The sequence below is a fragment of the Carassius carassius genome, chromosome 21, assembly GCF_963082965.1.
Source record: "Carassius carassius chromosome 21, fCarCar2.1, whole genome shotgun sequence".
Taxonomy (NCBI): domain Eukaryota; kingdom Metazoa; phylum Chordata; class Actinopteri; order Cypriniformes; family Cyprinidae; genus Carassius; species Carassius carassius.
The window spans coordinates 12,127,021-12,153,388 of NC_081775.1; the positions used below are offsets into that span (position 1 = coordinate 12,127,021).

Here is a 26,368-nt window from a genome sequence, read left to right on the forward strand (position 1 = left end):
TAATATATATTATGTGTGTATATTTGAACAATAAATATGCACGGAACACACATATATTATGCAAACAAAATCTTATATTTTAGATGTGATTAATCATTTGACAGCACTAGTTTAAATTGATATTAAATATGTGTACTATAAATAATTTCATTATCTGTAAGAACAGTTTATGTAGTTTGAAGTACACTACACTTAAGTGCACATTTCAATGCAATTCAGTGCACTTATTTTTCACAAGGGTTTTTGAAGCTTCTGATCTCAAAGCCTTGTTTTCTGAAAACAGTGATCAAAATTAAGTGAGTTTTTGCTGAAAACAAGAACAAAATATTTTCTTGTTTTCAGTATAAACACTTTAATTACAATATTCAGATGGCAAAACTTAATATCTGGCGTCACTTTGCTTCTCACACAAAAGCATATTGATTTAGGAATGTTTCAACAAAAAATACAATCTACAGTTCTCGTTTTAAAATCATCAGTCATACCTCTCAATCTGGGAGACGAAGCGAGTTTCAAAAGCTCCTCGTGTTTTCAGCAGTTCTGAGGCATCACCGTTAAACAGCAAGTTTTCATTCACTAGTTTTAGCAGCACAAGACGCACAAGCTCCCCCATATATTTCCCACCAATCAGCTTCTCATACCTAGAGTCATGAGAACAATATATATATATAGATATTAGATCTTTCATAGTTAAAACACTGACATTAAGTCATTATTTGCAGCGGCAAAATAAAAGATTTTAAAGCTAGTAAAAGCCTGAGGACAATCATGAAATACAAATGGCCTGAAGTGACGTGGACAGCGGAGCAGCCCATTGAGTATCTTCAAGCATACATTGTAAATACACATTAAGCGAGCAGCTTCACTAATGATCTCTTTCCCTGGCCATTAATCCAGCCGTGTGTATTCCAGCACTGACGTGGCTACCGTGAGTATCTCCACATGTACAGAAAAACAACCCTGGTCACCTGGAGACCACATAAGAGCTCCAGGTTGACGTCTAACTAACCTCTTAAACTAGAAGCATGTTAGGACATGTGGTTCAGATTCTGACATTGATCACATCGCTGCTCCTAAAGTATCTAATCTAGTTACAGATGTGATATTTGAAGAAACTGTGCATGCATCTTCATATTTTATTGAAGAGTTGTTTGAAAGGATAAATGTGACATCATAACATACTGATTAATTATACTTCTTTTAAAGATGAGTTGAAATAATGTTCCTGTAAATGTTTTAGATAAAAATAAAAAAAATGCTAAAAAATCAGAGAAAGATGCATAGTATCATATTTTTATGATTACTTTAAATGTACTTAAAAGTATAAAACTTTTAATTTGGTAGTAGTACTAAATGCACTTTAAAAGTGTACTTAAGTGTGTTATGAAAGAAACACTTAAAGTACACTTAAGTGGTCTATATTACATAAATACATTATTTGAAAGTATATATAAATTTTTTCTAAAGTACTTTTGAGATGCAATTAAGTGCACTGATCATACTACAAAATAAATGCGTTTATCAAAGTGGTATCAGACTTCTGGACCACCTTTTTTTTGTGAATTTTTTAAAGCTCACTCACAGCTGATGTCCAGGGTTCAGTGAAATCTCATCAATAACCCGGTCATACTCCAGCCGGAAGTCATCCAGTTCACCATTGTCCCCAAACGCTCCCCACTCTGTGTTCACACACATCCTCCCCTCCTCTCCCTCCACCAGCTCCACCTTATGCATCTCCTCCATATAACATGCATTGCAGCCTGTTCCTGAGAAACCATGGCATAATGAAAGAGAGAGACAACAAAAACATTAAACTAAAAGCTTCAGGCCTATTGTTTTATTGCCATGCTGTTTTTTTTCCTGAATAGTTGTTAAAATATTCCATCTTCCTGTTATAAAGTTTATTACCAAGCTCTAATTATATTTACATGGGTCTTTAGTCACTCTTACCTACTATCATACCGACTTCACAGCTGTGGTCTTCATAGTAGCAGGAGATCATGGTGGCTACTGTGTCATTCACCATGGCAACCACATCCATTTCAAAGTCCTGAACAAAGAATTATTCATTCACTTTTATTGGACAGCGGTTTAAACCTTTTATTATAAGCTTTTAAGGTGTCTAATGTACTAATGGTGTGAAAGAAGCTTTCTGTTCTCCTTCCTAGCCTTTCCATTAAGAACTGAAATTCTGCTGGAAATTGTTAGTATGAAAGGTAAGACGTGCAAACTAACCCCTCTTCTTTTAATGGCATCTCTCAGTAGACCAACAACATTATTGCCCTCAGCACCAGAGGCCTTGAAGCCTTTAGTCCAGTTAAGCAGAATGCCCTGTTAAAATAAAACATAAAAGTACGTCTGTTAACCTAAAACATTGAAAAGTTCAAATTAAAATGCATGTCAACTTCACTTTGTAATGAAATGAGTTTAAAAACATGGCACACATCTGCCACAGCATAAATGTGATTGAACCTTATAGGGATAGTTTACCTTCAGCTGCTGGTCCCCATTGACTTAACACTATGCAAGTCAATGGGGACCAGCAACTGTAGGTGAACTATCCCTTTAAGAGGCTCATGTTTATATGCATACAGACACTGACCTTGTCCAAATCCTCATGACGGACTGGAAAGGAGAAGGTGAATCCCAGTGGAAGCTTCTTATGCTTCAGATTATGTTTGTCCAGGAAGTCAGATATGCAGCTGGCAATGTAGTCAAACAACTATATGTAGAGAAAGGGGGCTACAATGAGTCTAAAATTTCAGAATATGTGTATGAGTTTTTGACCTTTTGATATCTCACCATTTCAGCTGTGCCGGTCATGGCATCTTCAGGGATGGAGTACATATGATGCTTCGTCTCCACCTTCCAGCCGCGCTCTTCATCCTCACCCACTTTCACCAGCATTACTCTGAAGTTTGTCCCTCCAAGATCCAGTGCCAGGAAATCACCAACCTCTGAGTTGAGTCACATAAATAAGCATCAGCAACATCATGAGTCATAGGAGTCAACCCCTGATTCCAGGAAAGAAAGCCCATTAGGGATTTTCTGTCAATGTACTCATCTGTTATAAACTAATCTAATGAGAAGCTAATATTGATTAAACTCATAGCACACTGCTGATCTATTTACTTTGTCACTTAGTTCACATTATTCCAAACCTGTGCAACTTTCTTTATTCTGCAGAACACAAGAAGATATTTTGAAAAATGCCTTCTCTCTGTCCTTACAATGAAAGTCAGTGGGGTCCAATACTGTTTTAGACTCCACTGACTTTCATTGTAAGGACAAAATAGTTCAAATATTACAAAAAAAAAAACTTTAATATATATTTTAAACAATAAATAGACAATGCAGCATATAAGTTATACTCAACCAACCAAAAAATATGAAATACAGTGCTTTCGTTATATCTAATTACACTTTATATCAATGTAGTTTTCCAGCAGAAGTCATACCGGAGCCTTCAGGTGTGGAGCGGACATAAGTGGGCAGCATTTTGACACTTGCTTCATCATGTGTCTCCACTCGCAGTCCTCTCTCCATCTCTCTCCTTATTCTCCTCATCACTTCCTCTAGATCTTCTTTACTCAGCAGAAACTCAGACAGAATTTGGTCCACCTGTAGAATATGCCAGAAAGAGAGAGATTCAAATAAATGTTAATTTGATATTAGCATGATCTCAAATGTGTCTGTAACTCTCCTAGGAGTGCCAGTGAATCACAAAACAGACAAAAAGCATGTGTTATGATTCATGTCAGTCTAAACATATTGCTGTGTGTCTTACCATGAGAAATCTCTCCAGTACTGACTCAAAGTCACTTGGCATCCTCTGCCTACGTGCTGAAGAGAGGCACGGCATCTTTACAAGTCTTTTCAAACAATGTATGATGAGCGTTGATTTGCTAAAGTTTGAATGTGTGTGAGGAGCATGGAGATGCTCAGCTGTTTTTATGCTCCAGTGAAGGAGGTGGGGAGGTGTGGTCAGAAGGATCATTGCCTTCTGTGTACACACACACACGGTACACACACATCTTGATCAAACACACACACATATGCACATTTAATTTCACCCATCACCTTGGTAACCTAGCTGTCAAGGCCACTCGGTATGATCACATGCTTCGCAGAGAACATGACCTGATCTTTGCCTCCATGGGAAATTCAATGATATCTCCATAATATATGTGTGTGTGTGTGTGTGTAAACAAGAATGAACATATTATATTATAGTACCATTATATTTTATTATATTTTTACTATTACAGTGTATTTTTAAACACAAGCATCATTCTGATTTATTGCAATGCAATGCAATACAATGCAATAAATAAATGCACAATTGCCATGTGAATTTCCTCAAATATTTAATCGTGCCACTAAAGTTTTAAGTGATATTATATAATATTGTATTATATTGATTTTTTTAAATGTAATTAGAGAATTAGATTTTTAAAAGTGGGATTTAGGTTACATTTAAAAATAGCCACTGAACTTAAAACTCTCGCTAAATTTAGATGACTTGGTTTGCAAAGCGCAAACAGTTTTTTCCAGAAATAGGTTTGCAGGAATGTAATGTGAGAGAAAGTCCAAACATCTAAAGTTTATTGCACTCTGAAGAGTTACCTAAGTGGTCAGACAGGGTAAAAAAAGGGGGTCTGTTTAAAAAGTCAGATATGTGATTAGACAAAGGTCCTCAATTGCTTCAGAAGCATACAAATTGTGTAAGGAAAAAATGAACAAAATATATATGAATAAATATATATTTTGTTCATTTTTTCCCTAATATATTTAAGGAAGTTCAAGAAAGAGAAAGATATTACAAATGCATAGGTGAAAGACAGGAATAATTAAGGCATTAATAATGTTAAGTTTTATAGAATTGTGTTTAAAAAAAAAACTCTGCTGGCCTGTTGAATTCTGTGCTAAAATGCTGATAACATGAAGGCTTTTGGGTGTTGATTTCGTATACTACATGGTTCTGATTTCTGGCTGCTCTTTAATTTTGGAACCAATTCTGACTATTACCTAGTTGCTTATTAGCAGGCATATAACTAGCATTTTGTCTGTTTATTAGTATTTGTAAAGCATATTAGCACATTTTAGATTCCTTAATCCAACGATTCCAACCCCAAACCTACATTTAATAACTACATTATTAACTATAAATAAGCAGCAAATTAGTTGAGTTTATTGAAGCAATAGGAATAAATAGTGAGAATTGGTGTGACCAAATATCGCTTTATATATTGCCAATAGATAATGTCATAATTTTTGTGTAAGTTACTCTATTATTAGGTAACAAATTCATGCAGCCTGTGTCATATGATATTTACATATAATGCAGGGATTCCCAAACGTTTTAGCCCCTTTATCCTATACAAATCAATGTGATAATCAACTTTGGTCAAAAGTGATCTAAAATTAATCAGAAAGTAGTCCGATTATATTACTAAAAATGTGTAATGTTATAAATTACGTAACTAACTACAATTTTTATCATGTAATTTGCACTCATTAACAGACACACACAAACAGATTTTATAATATATAAATGTGTGCTGCATATTAAAACAACGCCTTTTTATCAAGACCTTAAAAAGTCATGTGCACTCTGGATGTTCAGACACCCATTGAACTCCCACGCTGAGTTACGGTCACAATATACTAACATTGCGAAAGGTGCTTATCAGGGCAAACAGAACGTTATTTTTAGAAACATTTATCATTTATTCTTGCTTTGAATAGTTCAACTTAAGAACCAATATTTATTCAGACTCTCCAACACTGTAGAACTTCCCTACACTAGAATCTTTATCATACAACCATATGAATTTGTATCATAACAAAAAAAAACTAAAAACACTACGGTTAAACACATGATACGCGACTGACTGGAATGCAAATGATCCATTATTATTAAACATACATTGCACTAGCCTGCATTATTCTAAAAAGACCCGTCCTCAGTCTAACGTAATCAAGACAGACGGCTATCAGTATCATAATATTTTTACAGCTGTGACTTCTGTATTTTGTCTTATTCCAGAGAAGAAGAAAAAAATCATTTTAATCATTTTATGAGAGGGCGTGACAACTCTAGCTGGAGTTCATCGCTTATTATCAGCTTTTATAATCATAAGAACTGTTTATTGGTACACATTAAATGCAGGCCAATGGAGTTGGCAGACCGACAAATAATTGTGCAATCATCTCTGAATTAAAGCTGTAGCAAGAGTGACACAAATCACACACATGGAGTTCGTCTAAGGTCATGAGCCATATAAGACTGTCATAAGAGCAAACTCGCAACAAACACATCTACTGTGGCGTGAGGGGGAGGACCAACGCAAGCTCATAAGATAAACGCTTCATTCCTGGCAGTGTATTGGACAGAAACCAGGTGCAATTAAGTAAAGATAATAAAAGATATAATATTTAAGAATCTGCTCTTGACAACGTGGGCTACATAGTAAAAATGGTCTACACCTACGGGTACAATATAATATTATTAGAGAAAGTAAATTATAGGTTAAGCTTCATAAACATCATTCATATGCCAATATAGACAACACATGCTGACTATGTAAAAAAAGAGAAAATAAAATATATTTTACCTTTTCCATGGTATGAAGGTCCATGGTGTGTTTTCTTCATGTCTGCATCATTTTAAAGAAAAATCTGCATTCTCCCTGAACAATGGCTCAAATGAAATAAAATCTGAATCAAATATGAAATAAACTATTTATATATAACTTATCCAACCTTCTTCATGGTCAGTTGTGGATGTTCCAATAGTCAGTCACACCGGATGGTCTTTTGTGTGGTCCATTTTCAGTCATCCAAGACGTGTTCCAAAACAAGAAACCACTTTTTTTTTTTCATTCCAGTTCACTCAGAAAGTTTCCAATTCCTTGTTCGGCATGAGATGAGATGGGATTTGTTAGAGATGTTCCAACAAATGATGCTCGACCAGCATACGCTGCACCACTACAGCTGTATGTCCTAATTATACAAAAATAAGCAAACCTTTTACTTTTAACTTATACTCTGTTCAGAAAATAGGGTTTCATTCATAATTTTCTTCCTTTCTGACTCCCTGTAACTAAGGCAACAAAAGGACTGTTTCCTCCTATTTTTGTAGAAAAATACCCCACCTGTCTCCTTCTACGCCAATTCAGACTGCAGGCCGCTTCTTGTTGCTGTGGCAAACCCGTCACCTTGGATATCTGTGAAGACCGCACACTACTGATATGGAAAATACTTTGCTTGCCCTTGGTTAAGTGCCCAAAGGGAAATTGTTAAATGAGGCAAAATTTCTTAGGAAAACATTGGAGGAGTATGAGTCTTGTTTGGTGAAAATGAGTGACAGTCTATGTGTTGGTGTAACTCTAACCTTCACAGACAGTAGGACAGTTCATATTGTAATATGGAATTACAGAGAAATTCTTGTGGTGCAATACTATATCGGCCAATGATAATAAAAACAAAAGATGAGATGACATATTTAAAGCTTAACCAAGTTAAAAACGCTCATGTGACGATATAAAGCCTCTTTAAGATTGTCTTTTATAGCCAGAACAAATGATTCATAGTTCACTGCTACAACTTCTTATCAAATCAAGTTATAATACAGACACTGAAAGAGATAATCTCTCCCTTATACAAGGCCTGGGCACTGTGACAGCTGTAGATGACAAGCAATATCTGTATATCGAATTAATGTAAAATTGCATTATGTAAATTACAACTAAACTGTAAATAACAATGACATGCCTGTACTCTGACTGTACTGGATTATTACCATCAACATCAAGGTTTATTTATTTATTGGCAAATACTGCAATGCCGATTCTAAATCAGATTTGTTGAAACACTTAAAACTAAAAGTGTTAACAATTCAAATACATATCAGTGCTATTTCATCCTAACCATCACAAAGTGAAAACCACTTTCCACTTAATTCATTTGTGGTATTTAAGAACAGTTCAACACAATCAGTGATCAAAGGAACTTTCTTAGAAAAGTAAAAGTGGGTCAAAACATCATTTGTTTCAAGAGTCTAAAGTCACGCAACGTGGTTCAGTGGTTCAAGCTGTACAAATCTGGCTTACATCAGACTTCTGCCTCTTTTCCATTCAGTTCTCTTAAGTGAGAAAAATATAGAATGATTATTAAAAGAAAATCAATTCAGCAGTTTATGGTCAGATACAGGAATATTAATATAATTGACTTTTTCAGTTTTTCAGTAACACAAAATTAGAACTCTGGATTTAGCCTCTTAGAAGGCTTTTTATTTAATCTATATCAAAATCAGTATCCTTTACAGTTTCTAATATTTGTAAATGGAAGCATATTGACAGGGGTGTACAGTCTCACTCTTAAAGGCACTTTCCAGTCAAATTGATCTCCAGCCTAAATGAAACACAACTGAAGCAGCTGATGTGGGTCTTCAGGATCTGTAGAAACTTCCAGGCTTGCGTGTTGAGGCTGAACTCTGCATGAATCTCAGCTCATTTTAAACCACATAGCTTTTAAGTGACAAGCGTTCCCAGTTTACCCTGTAGAATAACAGAGCGTAGGTGTTTTCAGTGACAATTTCTTTTAAACTTTGGGTTCAACTTATGTAGACCTTCTTAAATCTATTTAATTGTCACAAAATAACCATGTCTCACTCTCGCAGAAACACTAGATTACATTTTTTGATTCTGTTTCAGGAGGAACAGGCTAAACTGAAGATCAATTTTATTATATTTAATACTCATTCAGGAAAATGAATGATGACCTGATAAAGGATAAAGTCATGTCAGTTAAACAAACAGTGCTTTCCCTCTGATGAGGAAAAATTATTAGACTACGCAATGTACAATTTTGAGAACAATCCGGGTGTTTTATCTGATTTAGCTGACTTGATAAAACCCTGAACGACACCCCTAAATCTGCCCCAGTACAGACTAGAGCGAATAAGATAAAGTTGAAAATGCCCATCTGACTGAGGAACAGCTACTAACATTCTGCATGGATAAATATTTGAGTGATCTAGTGAAAACAGGCTCAAAATGTACTCACCCTCCGGCCGTCGAAGATGTATATGAGGTTGTTTCTTCATCGGAACAAATTTGGAGAAATTTAGCATTACATCACTTTGCTCACCAATGGATCCTCTGCAGTGAATAGGTGCTGTCAGAGTCCAAACAGCTGATCAAAACATCAAAATAATCCACGAGTAATTCACATGACCCCAATCCATCAGTTAACCTCTTCTGAAGAGAAAAGCATGTCTGTAAAAAATGAATTCATCATTAAGGTATTTTAACTTTAAATTTGGACATTGCTTCTGCCAGTCGTAAGAAAAACAATTCCTTTTTCTTACGTTTCTCTTCCACTGTCATGTGTCTTATGTATTTAAAAGCGGAAACACTTTTTGTGTGAATGACCCTAAGAAACTGCTATATACAGTACACAAGTGAGCTGTCCAAATGAATCAAACTAAATTTTGAATCGTTGCTAACCTGTTTGACCCATTCATAAAATGAACTGAATCAAAATAGTGATTCATTTTTAAGTTGGGTTTAGTTCATAAAAATGACTCCACATGCACAATGCTGTCACACAGTCTATTTTCTTCACACAAATGCAATTCAACACAATCCAGGCAAACCCAAAATAAACAGTCACAAGGACTGTGCGTGTACCTCAAGGACACTTTGTTGATACGCGAGCTCTGTAATTCTCCAGGTCATGAGCTGCCCTAATTTTGACATGTAACATTTGTACTGCCACCCAGACTCACGTAATCTCACATTTAACCACTGCCTCAGGCCTTTGTTTCCCTCTTTCTCATTCACTTTCTCATTTGCATTGCATCCATCTAGTATTTTCATCTCTTAAAAATTTACTCTGCCCTTCCTATCCAGCCACTTTATCTCATCTTCCACCCCACTGGAATCTGAGCACTTGTGCAGTTATCAGGGCTCCTGTATTTAGGAGACTGTGGGTGCCCATGTAGGGGTCTAACAGAAGCACTGCAGACTTTGAGTGATAAGACTCCTCATACTTAAAGACTGCATTAGCAACCCCCCTGACCCAGGAGCACAAACACAGAGACAGTCAGCATGGTGAGTGAACACAGCCACTTTTTATAATGACAATTAATGTGAAATTTAATATAATAAATAAAGGATTTATATTAGTGCAACTAGAAGGACTTTACACTTTTTTAAGTAATTCTTCTATTAAGACAGGTGGATAACATAGGCATAAATAGAAGTATAGAATTCATAAATAATTTCAATAATAAATAATTCATCTTTTCAAAAAGTAATTTTAAAGAGCCTAAATATGTATATTTATAAACACTCTACTGTGTGCTTATAATTGTTATTTTTATTTTATTTTTCTTACAGGCTAGTAAGAAAGCTGCAGCTAAGAGGGGTAAACCTGCTCAAAGGGGCTCCTCCAATGTCTTCTCCATGTTTGAGCAATCACAAATACAGGAGTTTAAAGAGGTCAGTCTTTATATCGCCTGAAAACCAAAAAAAAAAAAAAAAAAAAAAAAAAAATATATATATATATATATATAAATCACCACAATCCTAATTAATAACAAATTAGTACATACAGTAAATACACACTGTGATTTACTGTATAGTCTTCTGTTTAGCAAATCTTATCTGCTTTTTTTATTTTTCATAATGTACAGTAAACTATTTTATTGTCCAGCTGTAATCTGCTAAACGTGACTATAAAGCATGAAGATCTGATGAAGAATTATAAACATTATTAACATCATTCTTTTCTGTTAAGCTGCTCTGAAACAATGTACAAGTAAAATGTACTTGATTTGATAATATATATATATATATATATATATATATATATATATATATATATATAATAACTATGCTTTTTTTATAGGCATTTGGCTGCATAGATCAGAACCGGGATGGAGTTATTAACAAAACTGATCTGAAGGAAACGTATGCACAACTAGGTATATAAAATGCATTTGAGAGTTTCAGAATACTTTCATTATACGTCTGAAACATCAGAAGCATAAGCATTGTCTGTGTTTGCGCAGGAAAGCTGAACGTGAGTGATGAAGAGCTGGAGTCGATGTTAGCAGAGGGAAAAGGGCCCATCAACTTTACTGTCTTCCTCACTCTCTTCGGGGAAAAACTCAATGGTATGACAACTAAACGTTCAAGATTTTAAAAAATGATGAATAAGAAACAAGTCTATAAGGGACTTGAATGGAAGATGTATTATAATTTGTGCAATATTCTTACCTCCAAACAGGCACAGACCCAGAAGAAACCATTCTTGCTGCTTTTAAACTGTTTGACCCAAATGCTACAGGAGTTGTCAATAAGGACGAGTATGTGTCTAAAGCAGATCAAAAAACCTTTCTGTATTTTCAAGATCAACTGATGGATCCAATGTTGTTTTGTTTCAGGTTCAGAAGGCTGCTAATGAACCAAGCTGATAAATTCACAGCGGAAGAGGTGAATATTTGCATTTATAAATACTAATTGCATCTAAAAAAAATAAAATGCATTAAAAATCAATAGATGCAGATAATGTTCCCAATCTTTCACAAACAATGGGCTATATTATCAAGTGCCGTGATAAGGATGTGTACTTTTTACAGAATAACTTGATCTAATGATGTTCTACTTGATTCTCTTTCAGGTTGACCAAGCTTTTGCAGTGGCCCCAATAGATGTGGCTGGGAATATTGACTATAAATCACTTTGCTACATTATCACGCATGGTGATGAAAAGGAGGAGTCTTGAATAAAGGCAAATCTTTCATCGGAAGCTCCTCAGTCTGAGAATTCGGCTCATGTCAGCCCTCAGGCATCATTATTCTTCATTATTAAAACCTTTGTTTTGCATTTCGAAACAAGAATTTTTGTTCTGGTAGTGCTGGATATAATAAAGGCGAGGAGTAATACAAATCTATTGCTTGCTGTCAAATTCAATTGTACATTTAGGAGCAGTGCACTACAAGACAATGTAGTTTCATAAGTTTTTAACAGAAAATATTGAATGATATGAAGGCTAGCTCATTGATTTCCGTTTTATAAAAATACATTTCCATTATATTATTATATTCAGAACACATACATATTATACTGAGCATAACTAACTGAACATTAAAGGGTAAGATATTTGCTCACTTGTAAATTCTGTCTGTAATTAAAAGACTATAAATTCAGTCTTTCATAATTGTGTGTCGGTTCAGATAAAAGCATCTGCAAAATGACTGAATGTAAATGTAACTGCTGCCCTCCACAGACGGTTTGTTAAACTGCTGTTTTGTAACTGGAACTTTGTGAGGCCCTTGGATGTGGCACATTTCTCAAACCTATAATAAACTTTATACACAGTTGCTATGCTTTAATTATTTTAAACGTAGATGAAATAATGCATTATGTGTAGGGGTTGTGTTTTAAATATTGTAAACCCAACCTTTTCAGAAATGGTCAAGAGATATACTATGCATGACATTTTTTTACTTCTGTTCAAAACTAACAAAGATTTTTTGAGAACTGTCTGTTTTTTTTTCTGTGAATGTTGTTTGTTTTTCTGCAAAAAAAAAATCTACATTTGTGTTCAGAAAGAAATACATACAGGCTTGGACTACATCTTTATATGTCACTGAAGATTCATTGACACAGTGTTGTAAAAAAACAAAAACACTTATTATGATTATGGTAACACTTTATTTTAAGGACCAATTCACTAGTTGCTTATTAGCATGTATATTACTAGCATTTTGGCAGTTTATTTGTACTTATTAGGCACATATGAATGTCTTATTCTGCATCCCTTAACCTGACCCAATACTTAACCTTACTAACTAATTAATATGCAGCTAATTTTAAGTTTATTGAGGAAAAACCCTTAGTGAACAAATAGTGAATATGTGATCCCTAACTAAAGGGTTAACAAGACTATTTTAGTATGTTTCACAAGAAAATACTGTTTTAGTATTTCTATATTTTAGACAGATATTCATGTTTAATTAATTGTAGCGTACTTGGTGTTTCTTTGTAATTAATTGTGAAACTGATTAGCAATTTATATGAAATAAATGTTCCTAGGCCATTTTATTCTGTGCATTTGTAAAACAGCCTGCTAAAACGTGTACTACTGCCAGTATTAGATATATACACAGATTTATTTTTGATTAGTAATATGCATTTCTATGCACTTAGTTTGGACAACTCTGTCTATTTTCGCAATATTTTTATTTTTTGCACTCTCAGATTCCAGATTTTCAAATAGTTGTTAAAATAATACCTCGTCCAAATATTGTCCTGTCCTAACAAACATACATCAATGGAAAGCTGATTTATTCAGCTTTCAGATGATGTATAAATCTCAATAATTTATTTTAAGACCCTTATGACTGGTTTTGTGGTCCAGAATCACAAATCATACAGCTTTGAAACAGGTGGAGACAGAAAGATTGACATATGTCACAAAAAAGACTAGATTATTCAAATTAAACCTCGAGAAACTGCCCAAATCCATTCCTTAGAAATATATGCTAATAAGCAGTGGATTCCGGAAGTGACACAGACGCGCATGTGCAGAACTGTCAAACGCAACAGCGACAGACTGGAAAATTAGCGCTAATGTCATCATCAGCACCACCCAAACACTAAAAACACGACTTGAGTGATGGGTCAATTACTTTATTATTTAGCTTTCAACCATGGGACCTCGACTTAAATTACGGAAACAACACTGCTGTTGCATCTCGACTGGGAATATAATCGGGTTTCTTCCTCAAAGCTCTGCGTGCTGAATGAAAACAGTCCACCGAAGCCGTTGCTGACAAACCGTGGACTGGAAAAATGTGATTCAGGAAATCAGGCGTAGTTTCGCTCGTCCGGTTGTTTACACGGTTTTCGGACGACGTTTCTGTTCACGTAAAGTACATTTTCAGAGATCGTTGTTTGTTTAACTGTGGCTCGGATCGTGACACGTTGCGCGCTAAGCTAATTTAGCATTTAACTCGGGTGATTTAGACGCACAGGAATCTGTTTAGAAGACGCTGTTTTAAAATACGCACAAATCTACGCAACGTTACTAAACACGGGGAACAAAGTTAAAGTGAACCTGCGTGATTGACTAAAGTCGTGCTTTGTGGCTTTAGCTGGCCTGTTTTGGGATCAAGCATCTCATTAATTTCACGGTTTCTCTTGGGATGATTACTGACGGGTGCAGGTGATGACCTGTAAGTGAACTCATCGGCTGTGTGTTAGAAGAGGATCATGATGGCTCAGCGGGAGAACGGACGTCGCTCGTCCGAGGACACTATGAGTGTGAGGACTCTGGGCAGTCAGTTTGACGAGGAGAGCTCTTTCGGATCCGACTCTGAAATCAACGGCTTCACCAGCTCGAGACAAATTGACAAGTACGGCTTCATCGGAGGAGCCCAGAAATATTCAACCGAATCGTAAGTGAGCTGGATTGCAAGGCTGTTCTGTGGATCCCATCAGATCCTGTTTGTGTTGCTTGATTTTAGGAGATCGAGGTCACGTGAGGAGCGTGGAACGGAAAATACTGCGTGTTTGGACATTAATTGGGTGTGTGTGAGGAGTAGGAAAGCTTTTGAAATCAGCATAGTTTAGATTCTTGACACACATAAACAGAGGCATTCAGAACTAAAGAATCCGTGTCAATTAATTCAATAGTGAAAATAGATATATAAAATACTGTTGCTCTGCCTATTTAATGCCATACTCTATGTGTGTGTGTGTGTGTGTGTGTGTGTATATATATATATATATATATATATGTATGTGTGTGTGTGTGTAGGCTTATTAATCAATATGTAGCCCAATGCAAATAAATAAATAACAACATCTCTACAAAAAGTTAGTTGAGGTATACATTATTCCTGGTAGAAGATGTAGCCTTTGAGTTAAACCATTTGAATGTAGTAGTAGTAATAATAATAATAATATACACTAGCGGTCAAAAGTTGGGAATCGTTAAAGATTTGTTCATGTCTTTTTTGTATTATGCTTACAAAAGCTGCATTTATTTGAACCAAAATAGTAAAAACAGTAATAAATTGATAACATTATTAAAGATCTATATTGTCAATTATTAATTCTACAATTATCATTACAAAAGAACAGTTTGTAAAGTAACCGTTTTCTGTGTTAAAATCTATGTTCTATTTTGTGTGTGAAAAAATATAAAATATTACATTTTAAAACATATCAAATGATTTATATACAGTAAAACAGAAATGTTGTGAATTACAAAATTAATGTTTTTTTTTGTATGTAATTATATACTGTATACAGCTCTTGTCATGTGATTGTTTACACCAGCCATGTGAAATGTTCACATGATATTAGTAATTGTGCGTAATACATTCCTACACCCTTTTTGCAAAGCAGCATGATTCCTCCCTTTTAAAGTAAATAAATGGGAGGTTGATGGCTGCTCAAACTAAAGCATACAACAAAACAAAACATAGCATGCAACCAAGTATCTTAAACTCACCGAGATTAACCAGTCTGCTTTCAGAGTTTACCAATATGTTTTATAAAGCTAACTCGTTAAACCAGTTTTGAAACTGACTGTTTTCTTTTCATTGGAAATGGGTTTAAAAAGTTGAATGTTAGTTTTCATTGATGTGGTTTGAATGGAGTGTCAAGGCGTTTCATCCTCACTTGCTTTGCAGTTGCAGACCTGTTAAAGCTTCCTGTCTTTTATCAGCGAGGCATCTGCCCCAGGTTGGCGTCTTTAATAAACACACTGTAGTCTACAGAGAAGAACAACATTCATGTTGTTTACCAATACGCCTGGATTTGGGATTCCCACCGCTCCATTGTGTAGAATTAACGGTTTTAAACGGTAGCCTGAGTCGGCAGAAGGCCTGGCTGTTCGTTGTGAATTGTTAAAGAGCATGGAATAAATGAGTAAGTGATAGTTGTCCCTCTGTACTGAGTGTACAGCCGCTTTCCGTTTCCTGTGGTTTATGGGAGTGCTGGTGCCCCGAGGTTACACCATCTCTGCCAACTACAGGAGAGAGAGAAAACTCTCATGAAAACGGTTCTAGGTTCCTCAGTTTTTGGTCAAAATTGCTCTGAAAAATGTAAGGGAAGTAAAACCTGCAAGTTACAACTTAATAGGAAAAATATTTAAAGAAACATTGCTTTCAGATCAAATTTCTAGTGGTTAGGATCGGTATCTAAGTAAAGGGGAAGCTAGCTGCTGGTTGGTGTGCTGGCAAACTGCTATTTAAATATCTTGGCCACAAGCTAAATGGTTCAAATTTGAATAGAGGAAACGCAAGAGGGAAAGATAACCGGCCTGTTCATCATCACCATTGTAGCCTCAGCACGGGTCGAACCCAGGGAGATTCTCCAGGGATGAAAGTGTCTAGTCATCTACTGGATGGCTGTTTACATTAGTCACGAAATCGTTTCAGATTATTCTGCCCTAAAATTTCAGATAATTAAGATTGTTTCAACTGCTATTTTTTTTTCTTTCTCATAAGCACAAGGCTGCATTTATTTGATTGAAATACAGTAAAAACAGCAATACTGTGAAACATTGAAAATAAATTTTAGTATAAGTTGTAATTTATTATTATCTGTGATGCAAGCCTAATTTTTAGCTTCATTACTCCAGTCTTCAGTGTCACACAATCCTTCGAAAAGAATGATTATTACATTTCTTATCGATGTTGAAAACACATGTGCTGCTTAATGGTTCTGTTTTTGTTTTGAAACAGTAATTTTTGTAACATTATAATTGTCTTTACTCTTATTTTTGATCAATTGTATGCTTAATTTGTAAACTATAGTATTATTTCTTTCCAAACTAAAAACATAAATGTAAAAAAGAAATAAATGAAACATTTTCTGACCCCAAACAATTGACTGGTAGTTTCTGAAAAACATTTAATGGTTTGTTCTGCCTCTCTTATTGACTTCTTATCAAATGCAGAAGGTGTGAATAGGTAATTCATATTGGAGCTCATATTTGACAACATGATTTCCGTTCATTGCTTATGTATGTTACAGTAAATCATACCATATAAAAATAAGTAAACTTCAAAATAAACTTATGAGTGACGTTATGACATTGTCACTAGATCACAAGAAGCTATTTTGGTTGTTGGTTTAGTGGCTATAGTCCTTCCTGCAAATAGCTCAGTCTTTTTTGATGTCTTTTTTGTTTTATAGTTTTATGGTTGACCCAAAAAAAGTCACGATTTTGTCATGATTTACTCCCTCTCATATCCAAACCCTTATGACTTCATTTCTTTCTTTCATGGAACACAAAAGCAGAAGTTAAGCAGAGTTTTTACGCAGCTGTTTTCCATACAGTAATATTCAAGAACAGAAGTATTATTAATCAAGTCTATTTGTATTCAATTTAATTCAAATTTCATTTGCAGTTCTGCATATTTCACCTTGCCTTGTTGTAGTCGATTATGAGAACTAATAAAACATGCCATCTTCTTTGATAAGAAAAAATCTCTTTCTCTCTCGCAGGGCTCAAGAAGTGTCTCTGGAAGTGTTAAGGCACAGGGAAGCCAAATGGTTGGATATGTTGAACCACTGGGACAGATGGATCAGTAAAAGATTCAAGAAGGTAGGAGCTACGATCAAAGTTCACTAGATTCTTCAGTCAGTTGGATTCTTTTCCACTGCATGTTCCCAGGAACAGATCAATGATGTAAGATGTTTGCCAACGCCTTGCATGTAAGCACGAGAATTGAGAGAGGAGGCATAGATACACCAAACCGTGAAAACATGAGGAAATCATTTCTATATATAAGGCCTAGGGGCTTTAAATTATGACTGTCATCTTCCTTCTCTTTTCTTCCCCTTCTCGTTTTTCCTGTCACTGACTTGCTCAGACAGTCCCACTGCTGCTTGGATTAATTAAAAGCCTCAGCAGAATGACACCAACGCAGCCCTGTCTGGACAAGACTAATATCGCATCAGCTCTCCTTATATGGTCTTCAGTGATGTGTCTATCTATTAGTCTGAGTGTTCACCTCTGTTTTTCTCTCAAGCTGTATAAAGCTTTCACTGGGAGTGAGACCTCTTCAGGTAAAGACAACAGAAGAGTTTTTCCAAAGGATTTGTTAACAGTCTTTGTTGGCCTTTATGTTTGCATGCCTGTGTAACTGTGTGTGCTCGTCCTTGTGTCAAACAGGGTTTGAAAGCAGCGACACTCAATTCAAGGGTTGGGAACTGAGAACCGGTTCTTACTGAAAACAGATTGATTTCATGACATTTTCATGGCAAATCCAGAATAATGTACTTTTTTTTTGGGGGGGGGGGTAAATTATTAAGATTATAAATTATGGATTATCAAATTCAATCTATCTGTCTGTCTATTTTTTTTTGCCATTATCTAAAATTACTCAAGAATGCAAGATATATTAGAGAATTTTTTTTTTATTCATATTGACACTTTAGATATTTAACTGCATGCTCATTTTCACCTGTTTCACCTAAAATCAGTTGTTTAAACTGCAGTGCTTAAAAACGCATGCAAACATTGAGTTTTCATGACCATGCGTACAGCAGCATGACATGAGTGCGCACATGGTGTTATTCTCGCGTCTGCCTACATCCTGTGTAATGCATGTAAGACTGCCGTCATTCAAATAATGAAAACATATTGTCATAAACAATGTATTTTGCGGCACCACGAAATAAACGATAGAGCACAATATGAATCGATAGACTTTTAATTTCGTCCATCCGATATATATCGTCATATTGCCCAGCCCGACAGTAACATGTTCTCACCAGAGCTTACAACAGTTTGCAGAAGCTAGAGATTACAATTTATACATTTCAGTGGATAATATTCTGCATCAATTAGCTCCAGAAGGCCTTTATTAACCCTCCGGTGCTGTGTGGAGCACTTTTTATGATGGATCGATGATGTCTTTTTATACTGTGTATCCTTTAAGTAATGTAAAGGCCATAAGCAGAAAATCCATCTTTCTGTTGGTTCTTGCCTGTATTGGTCACATGTACTGTAAGAACAAAACCAGTGCAGCCAGTGTTGTGTGATAAGAGTCGTCGAATCATCACGTAGAATCAGAGCCAGCATAGTTGAAATGTTAAATCATAAAGTGGCTTTTGTGTAAAGGGAAACTGACATTTTTGTGTCAAATAACCATTTGAAAATGACGTCTGGGTTACCTGCACAGTCTCAGCTTTGTGTAATCACAGTGAACACATTCTGGTCCCTGCTTATCTGAATATTTCTACAAATCGGTGTGTGACGCTCAGACCTCTGTCATCCACAGGTGCGACTGCGATGTCAGAAAGGAATCCCGCCTTCATTGCGAGGCAGAGCTTGGCTCTATCTGTCGGGTGGAAAAGTGAAAAGAGAACAAAACAGCGGGAAGTTCGAGGTGAGTCAGATGTGCACTTATATCTGATTTGAAGAGGTCACACTAGAGCTTGTTGTATCATTATGCATCTCTTACTGTAAAGCTCCTCAAACTTAGTCACAGCCCCACTAATTTTTTTTTTTTTTAAGTTTATACAGGGGTTAAGCCAGTGCAGCGTTAAATTCAGCTATGAAAACACACAAATATAGGATGTTTATTGGTTTGTGACTATGAATGAGCTGACCCTGTGTTTCTGTCCTTGTTGAATAGGAGTTGGATAAAATGGATGGAGACCCGAAGTGGGTTGATGTGATAGAGAGAGATCTACACAGACAGTTCCCTTTCCATGAGATGTTTGTGTCCCGAGAAGGTCACGGGTTAGTCAACATAATTTCATATATATACGTTAGCATGTATATTTTGGTAACACTTCCTTACAGGGACAAATTCTCATTATTAAGTAGCTGCCTATTAGCATGCCTATTATATACATATAGGCTGTGTATTAGTAGTTATAATGCACATATTCTGCATGACCATATTCTACATCCCCAACTAGTTCACTAACTATTAATATGCAGCAAATTAATAATTTATTGAGGCAAAAGTAGTAGTTAATAGCGAGAATTGGACCTTAAAATAAAATGTGACCTATTTTTTAATGTATTTTATTACTGTTTGTCTTTTAAATGATGTTTTATTTTGTCTGTCTGTTCTACCAGGCAGAAGGACCTGTTCCGGGTGTTGAAGGCTTACACCCTGTACAGACCGGATGAGGGTTACTGCCAGGCTCAGGCCCCTATAGCAGCAGTGCTTCTGATGCACATGCCTGCTGAGGTCAAAAGCATTAGAAAGTTGTTTGCAATGCTCATTCTAGAGCAGCAGCTGTAATGCTTAACTGATTAAGTAATGATTCAAATGATGAATTCTTGTTTGTTTTATTGGTATTCAGGATGCATTTTGGGTGCTGGTTCAGATTTGTGAGAAGTACCTCCCTGGATATTACAGCGCAGGCCTGGTGAGACCTCTAAATGTTACGTTTTATATGAGAAATAATCTAATCCAAAAAGGGGAAACGGGAAGTGCTTGTGAGATCTAAAAATTAATTATCTATTGGCTGGTGATTATATAAAGGATCTACATTTTACAACCATGTAATAAAACATTGAGATAATGAGACCAGTTATTATGAACTTCATAGTTTTAGGTAATTGAAACCTTATCTGGGTTCCTCACACACGTTCTCAGGTTCATAGTTTGCTTTCTATTCATAGCATTCATATCTGAGGTTCCCGTTTTCAATCTGCAAGCATTGAGTCATGTTTCCTGAGACGAAAAAACATGCTTTGGGTGCCAGTTAAATTAAAAACAAAGCTTCTTTTGTTTTTGCTCAAATGGGATTTAAGTTTCACAAATGTAGGATAGTAAGTTAAATAGCTGTGGGCAAAATTAATTTAGATCTAATCTATGATCCTTCATGCCTTTCTAATGTGAATGTGGAGTTGCTGCTGTAACCTGTGACTTGTATAATCTGAAAAGAAAGGCACTGTTTTCTCCAAGACAAAAAAAAAAAAAACCTCCACTGTCCTGATGCCTGTTTTGTTTGTGTTTCAGGAGGCCATACAGTTGGATGGAGAGATCTTAAATGCGTTATTAAAGCGCGTGAGCCCTCCAGCATATCGCCATCTTGAGAAACACAAGATAGAGCCTATCCTCTACATGACGGAGTGGTTCATGTGTGCATTTTCCAGAACTCTTCCCTGGTCGTCTGTGCTGAGAGTGTGGGACATGTTCCTGTGTGACGGTGAGATTCTCTTGCACATATTACCACACATGCAGCTTTGTCGTCTTCTTTCTGACTGTATGTTCTTTGCTGTTACAATAGGAGTGAAGATAATATTCCGTGTTGGCCTGGTGTTGCTGAAAAGCATGCTGGGATCTCGTGAGAAACTGAAGGCTTGTCCTGGTCAGTACGAGACGATGGAGATTCTCAGGGCTCTGGAGCCACAATACATGCAGGAGGGCTTTCTCGTACAACAGGTATCACATGCTCTCAATCTGTTGCATTTGAGGTTTGAGTAGCAAATGATGTAGATAACAATATTTTTTTCATATTTGTGACTAATACCTGAAGCAGGATATGCAGAACCAGTATTTATTCATTGTTTTGTTAATGCTTGTTTTGCACACTAGTAACGAAATAATAATTACAATAAAATACATTAAAATAATCACACATCATTGTTCAAATGTTCATGAGCCATTTAAAAAAATAAAATAAAATAATTTATAAAAAAAAAAACTAACTAAGCTTATGGCTATATTAATTGAATCATTAAAAAATGGCGATTTTAAAATAACTTTAAAAAAATTAATCTATGCTCACCACTATTTAAAATATATTTAATCTAGATTAATCTCACTGTGATCTTGAAATTAATCTAGATTAATTTTTTTTAATCTAGATTAATCTCACTGTGATCTTGAAATTAATCTAGATTAAAATGGCTCATTCGAATTCTGCCAAAGGCATTCAGAATATGTGTTACCCAAATAAAACTGACAAACAGTAAGTCTTTGAGAAGGGGTTTGTCAAGACAGCTGGTGCATTAGAAAAGGGGCTCATCTCCTGTTTCCAAAATGCATCACAAAGTGCTTGAAAAAGCTGTAAACTAATTCCACATTGCACGAGGTGCAAACAACCTTATGCCTATTTCACACATACTCCGTCTGCAGTGCATATGCATTTTAATGGATTCCAGTTGCATTCCAGGAGCGTTGCGTCTGCAGCAGTGCAGCGATCGTTTACGTAGCGAACTGCAAACGCGTCCTGTGTGAAAGCACATCGAGTCCGTGCTGCACCACATACGTAACGCCTTTCTCTGCGTGAGCCCTGAACACCAGAACACCGCAAGTACTGAATTGGGCTCTTTCACTTCTTTTTGTTTGTTCAAACTGCGATTTGTATTTGTACGTTCAGGTGCAGGAGGGACTTCGAGGAGAACTTCGCAGAAGAGAGCTCGGTTCAGTGTCGCTGTCCGTGATACACGGCTCTCGATCTCTCTCGTGCGCACCGAACACAGCGCGCGAGTAACCAGCTACTCTGTTCAGCTTTTCTGCCTCTTGTGTTTGGATGCTTTAATGTTTAAAGCGACAAGCGGTAAGGCTTAATAACACGTGAAAAAGATAAGCTTTCGTGACGATGCGCAGCAGTGGCCCCTCAACTGTCCTGAGCATCTTTTTAGGCTGACCTCAGCCAGTCGGTTATATAAAATATCAAGGTGAAAGTCATCATAGCTTGCTTAGTATAGACCCAGCTCCCAACCCAACTTTGAGAATAGATTAACGGCGATATTTTTTTTTATCGCCCGATAAGAGGCCGATAACGGCCCACCACTAATTTTAAATATACTTTATTCCACAGTGTCACACTATCCTTCTAATACTGCTAAAGAAACATTTTCAGTGTTAAAAACAGTTGTGCTGCTTTAATATTTTTGTGAAAATTGGAAATTGTGCTCCATTTTTTCCAGATTTGTTGATTAATAGAAAGTGCAAGAGAACAGCATTTTTCAAACAGAAATCCTTTGTGACATGTATTTACTGTCACTTTTGATCAGTTTTAGGCATTCTAGCAGAATAAAAGTATTAATTTATTTATAAACAACTTTGCATAAATATAATAAACCATGTTGAACTAAAGGTTTAGGTTTATTAACCTAACCATCACTGCTAAATAATCAAATATTCATGCCACTCATATAATGTGAAGAATTTTACTCAAGGGGGTTTTGTTTTTAATCATAATCATTTTAAAAGCATACATCTAAATTTCGTAATGTCATTTACATGAACACTGCCTTAAATTACTTTAACTGTGAATTAGCTATTTTTTAAAAACCCCAATAGGTGGCACCATTTATTTTCATTACTGGATATTAAATCATCAACTCATAATAAACAGGTTTTTTTTTTTCATGTAGGAACTTTTACTTATAGATGCATTTTTTTTAAAGGGTTTATGAGCATGACGTTGTTGTTGAGTCAAAACAGCAAGGATAATGACGATGATGAAGCTTATCTTCTGCACATGCAGGTATTAGAGCTGCCCATATCTTCTCGGGACGTGGAGCGGGAGCACCGCGTGCAGCTCAAGCGCTGGCGGAAGACTCACGGCGAGCTCAGCTACAAGTCCCCTCCCAGAATGCACGGCGCTCATGCCATCATGTCTGCCGAGCCACACTCCCGCCAAGACCTCCGTCAGAAACCCACAATCATCGTCCAGTACCCCCTGCCCTCAGACACTAAATCTGAATTCAATCGCGTCAAGAAAAGTAGCACTATCCGAAAAGCCCCCAATCCGACAGTGGACATCCCAAACCCGTATGCCCTGCCAGCAGACCCCAGACCAGCCGCTCTTAATATTCAAACACTAGAGACGGCCTCAAGCAATCAGTCCAACCATCCTCCTCCATCACTACAGCAATCCCACCTCACTACACCCGAAAACACACCCTCCTCTGATCCACAGCCAACTCAACCGTCTCCAAATCTCTCTCGCACCCCACCACCTCCCCAGCCTTTCCCAAAACCCACCCGAAATCTGCCCTCCAACTCTGCAGTCACTGTCCAGCCACTCTCTCTGCCTAAAGACTCGAGCAACACCAACAACTCGGCCCACCCGACAGATCCTCCACCCACTACAGACTCCACTCCGCCTCCTCCAGACGACACGCCTGTGAACGGCAGCTCAGTCACTGCTCCCAGAGTTCCTGGTTTACGTAACTCGAGTGAGAGCGTGGGTTCAGAGGACACGTACCTGTAACTTTCCAGCTCCACGTTCAGGGAGGAAACAGTATTGGGAACCAGCATTATGCATGAGAACAAGATGGGAGGAAAAACTATGGATGTATTTTGATTTTCTTTGGGAGAGGTGACAAGAATCCTCTCCGTCAGTATCTTGCACCTATTAGTGTGAAGAATTCAAGAATATATAAAGCTTAATGACAAGGATCAAATGACTTAACACTTTGGCGTCTATGCACACAAATCTCCTTTTTTCTCTGTGCTGATCCATAATTGACTTCACAGACTTTGTTACAATGTTCAAAATAAAATGACTATTACTTCTTCCATTATTCCTCAATCATAAGCAGAACAGACTGTTTGGCAAGTTATTGTGTTTTTCGCTGCTTACCAATATTAGGTCACATTGCAAGAGTTAATAATGTATGATTTACGGCCACTATTATAAGTGTTTTTTTGTTTGTTTTTCTCTTTTCACTAAACTATTTAAACTGTCATTATAACACAAATTAGCATTTTGTGTTTTAACATCATGTCTGTTACGAGTAACTACATTCAAATGTGAGTGAAATGGAAAAAAGGTTTTTCAATCTTTCTTCGAAGTAATTTAAGTGGAAGCATCCTTAAAATACTTTTCAGGAAAAAAAGTGCACAAATGTTATCTTAAGGTGTATAAATGCTTGACACTGTGGCAGTACCTTTGAAATAACAACTCTGTACCTTTAAGGGGTGCGTATTAGTTCCTTTGAGATCCATGTTGGTGTAAACCGTGACAAGCTGTACAGTTTGTTTAAAAAATATATATCTGAATACTTTCTACAGATTTTTATAAACTACATATATATATTAAAAAAACATATTTCTTGTGTGTTAACATTGGAATCACAAACATAGTAGATGTGATGTTGAAATGATGTTGTAGTGTCTCTTTAACACGTCTGATGTATTTATTTAGTTACTAATATGAGAAACTGAAGACTGTAAACCTGTTTCATCTCAAGCCGCCAGGTGGCGCACGTTCCATACAAATGATTCATTTAGTTTGATCACGTCAGAGATGTTAACCTGTTACATTGGGAACTTCTAGTTACTTACACAGTCATCATCTGTGAAGAGAGGTGTGTTACACAGCTAAACCTGCTGTTTTTGGGAAGTCATTTTTATTTATGTCACATTTAATAATATCTGAAACATGTCAGATTTTCAGATGTATCTTAAAATTTGAGATTATGGGAGCACTGTTTGTTTTTGTTTTTTTGTACTAATGCTTACAAATTAGCTTGGCAAAATCTTTGATTTGTATGTCTAATATATAATCAATCCTCGACAACTGACTGTTGCCTATATGTAGATTTTGTACAAATAAAAGCACTTATAAGATGTTGTTCTTGTGTTTCAAGCGCAGGACGAAGGCGCCGTTTCCCACTGGGTCCCGGAACATGCCTGTTTTCTGTCACCGCTGTGCTTCAATTACCGTAAGGAAAGCCATCAAAGAGGCTGATGTAAACTGAAACCTTAATGCTCTGGGTCATCTGCGATGGCCTGTGCTAAGTAGCAAATTAGAGAGTGCCTTGCTTTTCCTCTGTCTGAGGTCTAAACCCATGTCTCTGGTCACAAATTACCAGTGACAACCGCCTGAGGACAAACTAAGCTTTACACAAACTGCTGCTTAAATGCTGATGATGTTGAAATATTAGTCATTTATTTCTGTGACGCAGAGCTATATTTTCAGCATCATTACTCCAGTCTTCAGTGTCATATGATCCCTCAAAAATCATTCTATGAGGGTTTGCTGCTCGAGGAGGAGATCAATGTTGAAAACAGTTTCGCTGCTTGTGCAGCTGTTTTCGAAGAAACCATGATACATTGTTTAAAGATGATTTGATAAAGTTCAAAAGAACGTCATTTATTTGAAGTGGAAATCTGTCATTTGTAATATACATTTCTTTTACAGGACTGGTTGACATATTAATTAATTTAATATTTGACATGTTGGCTTGCATGCTTTTGATGATGTTTAAGCTATGACCCTTCTTACTTCAGCTCATGGTGCTACAGGTTCCTACCTGTGAAAAAAACACAGACATGCCTCAGGAGAACACATGTTTCTCTGGGTCTGACTATCAACTGCTCCTCATTTGCACAGGCGTCTAACAG

At 36.4% G+C, this 26,368-nt stretch overlaps 3 protein-coding genes and 1 long non-coding RNA gene across 4 annotated transcripts in view; 2 read left to right on the top strand and 2 right to left on the bottom strand.

Annotated features, from left to right (window-relative positions):
- The window catches only part of LOC132097549 (hexokinase-4-like), a 6,506-nt gene extending 2,566 nt beyond the window's left edge, over positions 1–3,940 (bottom strand). The window contains exons 1-8 of the mRNA XM_059503335.1: positions 3,788–3,940; positions 3,459–3,621; positions 2,803–2,957; positions 2,603–2,722; positions 2,236–2,331; positions 1,951–2,050; positions 1,583–1,766; positions 486–641 (exon numbers count right to left, since the gene is read on the bottom strand). Of these exons, the coding sequence (XP_059359318.1) occupies positions 486–641; positions 1,583–1,766; positions 1,951–2,050; positions 2,236–2,331; positions 2,603–2,722; positions 2,803–2,957; positions 3,459–3,621; positions 3,788–3,862 (1,049 nt within the window). The 5' untranslated portion in view covers positions 3,863–3,940. The remainder of the gene's footprint in view (positions 1–485; positions 642–1,582; positions 1,767–1,950; positions 2,051–2,235; positions 2,332–2,602; positions 2,723–2,802; positions 2,958–3,458; positions 3,622–3,787) is intronic.
- A 3,913-nt stretch (positions 3,941–7,853) lies between these two features.
- LOC132097562 (uncharacterized) lies at positions 7,854–9,984 on the bottom strand. Its single transcript, XR_009422748.1, has 3 exons — positions 9,154–9,984; positions 8,380–8,561; positions 7,854–8,146 (listed from the first exon to the last, which is right to left on the bottom strand). It is a non-coding gene; the product is annotated as an uncharacterized LOC132097562 (long non-coding RNA).
- Positions 9,985–10,059: 75 nt separating this feature from the next.
- LOC132097561 (myosin regulatory light chain 2, atrial isoform-like) lies at positions 10,060–12,394 on the top strand. Its single transcript, XM_059503350.1, has 7 exons — positions 10,060–10,118; positions 10,407–10,508; positions 10,918–10,993; positions 11,081–11,185; positions 11,299–11,377; positions 11,456–11,504; positions 11,692–12,394. Exons 1-7 carry the CDS (start codon positions 10,116–10,118, stop codon positions 11,794–11,796), a joined length of 519 nt encoding a protein of 172 aa, XP_059359333.1. The 5' UTR covers positions 10,060–10,115; the 3' UTR covers positions 11,797–12,394.
- Positions 12,395–13,595: 1,201 nt separating this feature from the next.
- Positions 13,596–25,589, top strand: LOC132097548 (TBC1 domain family member 10A-like). Its single transcript, XM_059503334.1, has 9 exons — positions 13,596–14,473; positions 17,538–17,637; positions 19,319–19,426; positions 19,676–19,782; positions 20,128–20,242; positions 20,358–20,423; positions 21,020–21,209; positions 21,291–21,445; positions 23,502–25,589. The coding sequence occupies exons 1-9, from the start codon at positions 14,289–14,291 to the stop codon at positions 24,228–24,230; spliced, it is 1,755 nt and encodes a 584-aa protein (XP_059359317.1). The 5' UTR covers positions 13,596–14,288; the 3' UTR covers positions 24,231–25,589.
- The last annotated feature ends 779 nt before the right edge of the window (positions 25,590–26,368 follow it).

Bases quoted from the DNA above. Each gene is read 5' to 3' on its own strand.
- LOC132097548 (XM_059503334.1), top strand. From the start codon at position 14,289: ATGATGGCTCAGCGGGAGAACGGACGTCGCTCGTCCGAGGACACTATG. The intron at 19,427-19,675 runs GTGAGTCAGATG...CTTGTTGAATAG, and splicing joins AAAACAGCGGGAAGTTCGAG to GAGTTGGATAAAATGGATGG. The intron at 20,424-21,019 runs GTGAGACCTCTA...TTTGTGTTTCAG, and splicing joins GATATTACAGCGCAGGCCTG to GAGGCCATACAGTTGGATGG.
- LOC132097561 (XM_059503350.1), top strand. The intron at 10,509-10,917 runs GTCAGTCTTTAT...CTTTTTTTATAG, and splicing joins AAATACAGGAGTTTAAAGAG to GCATTTGGCTGCATAGATCA. The intron at 11,505-11,691 runs GTGAATATTTGC...ATTCTCTTTCAG, and splicing joins ATAAATTCACAGCGGAAGAG to GTTGACCAAGCTTTTGCAGT.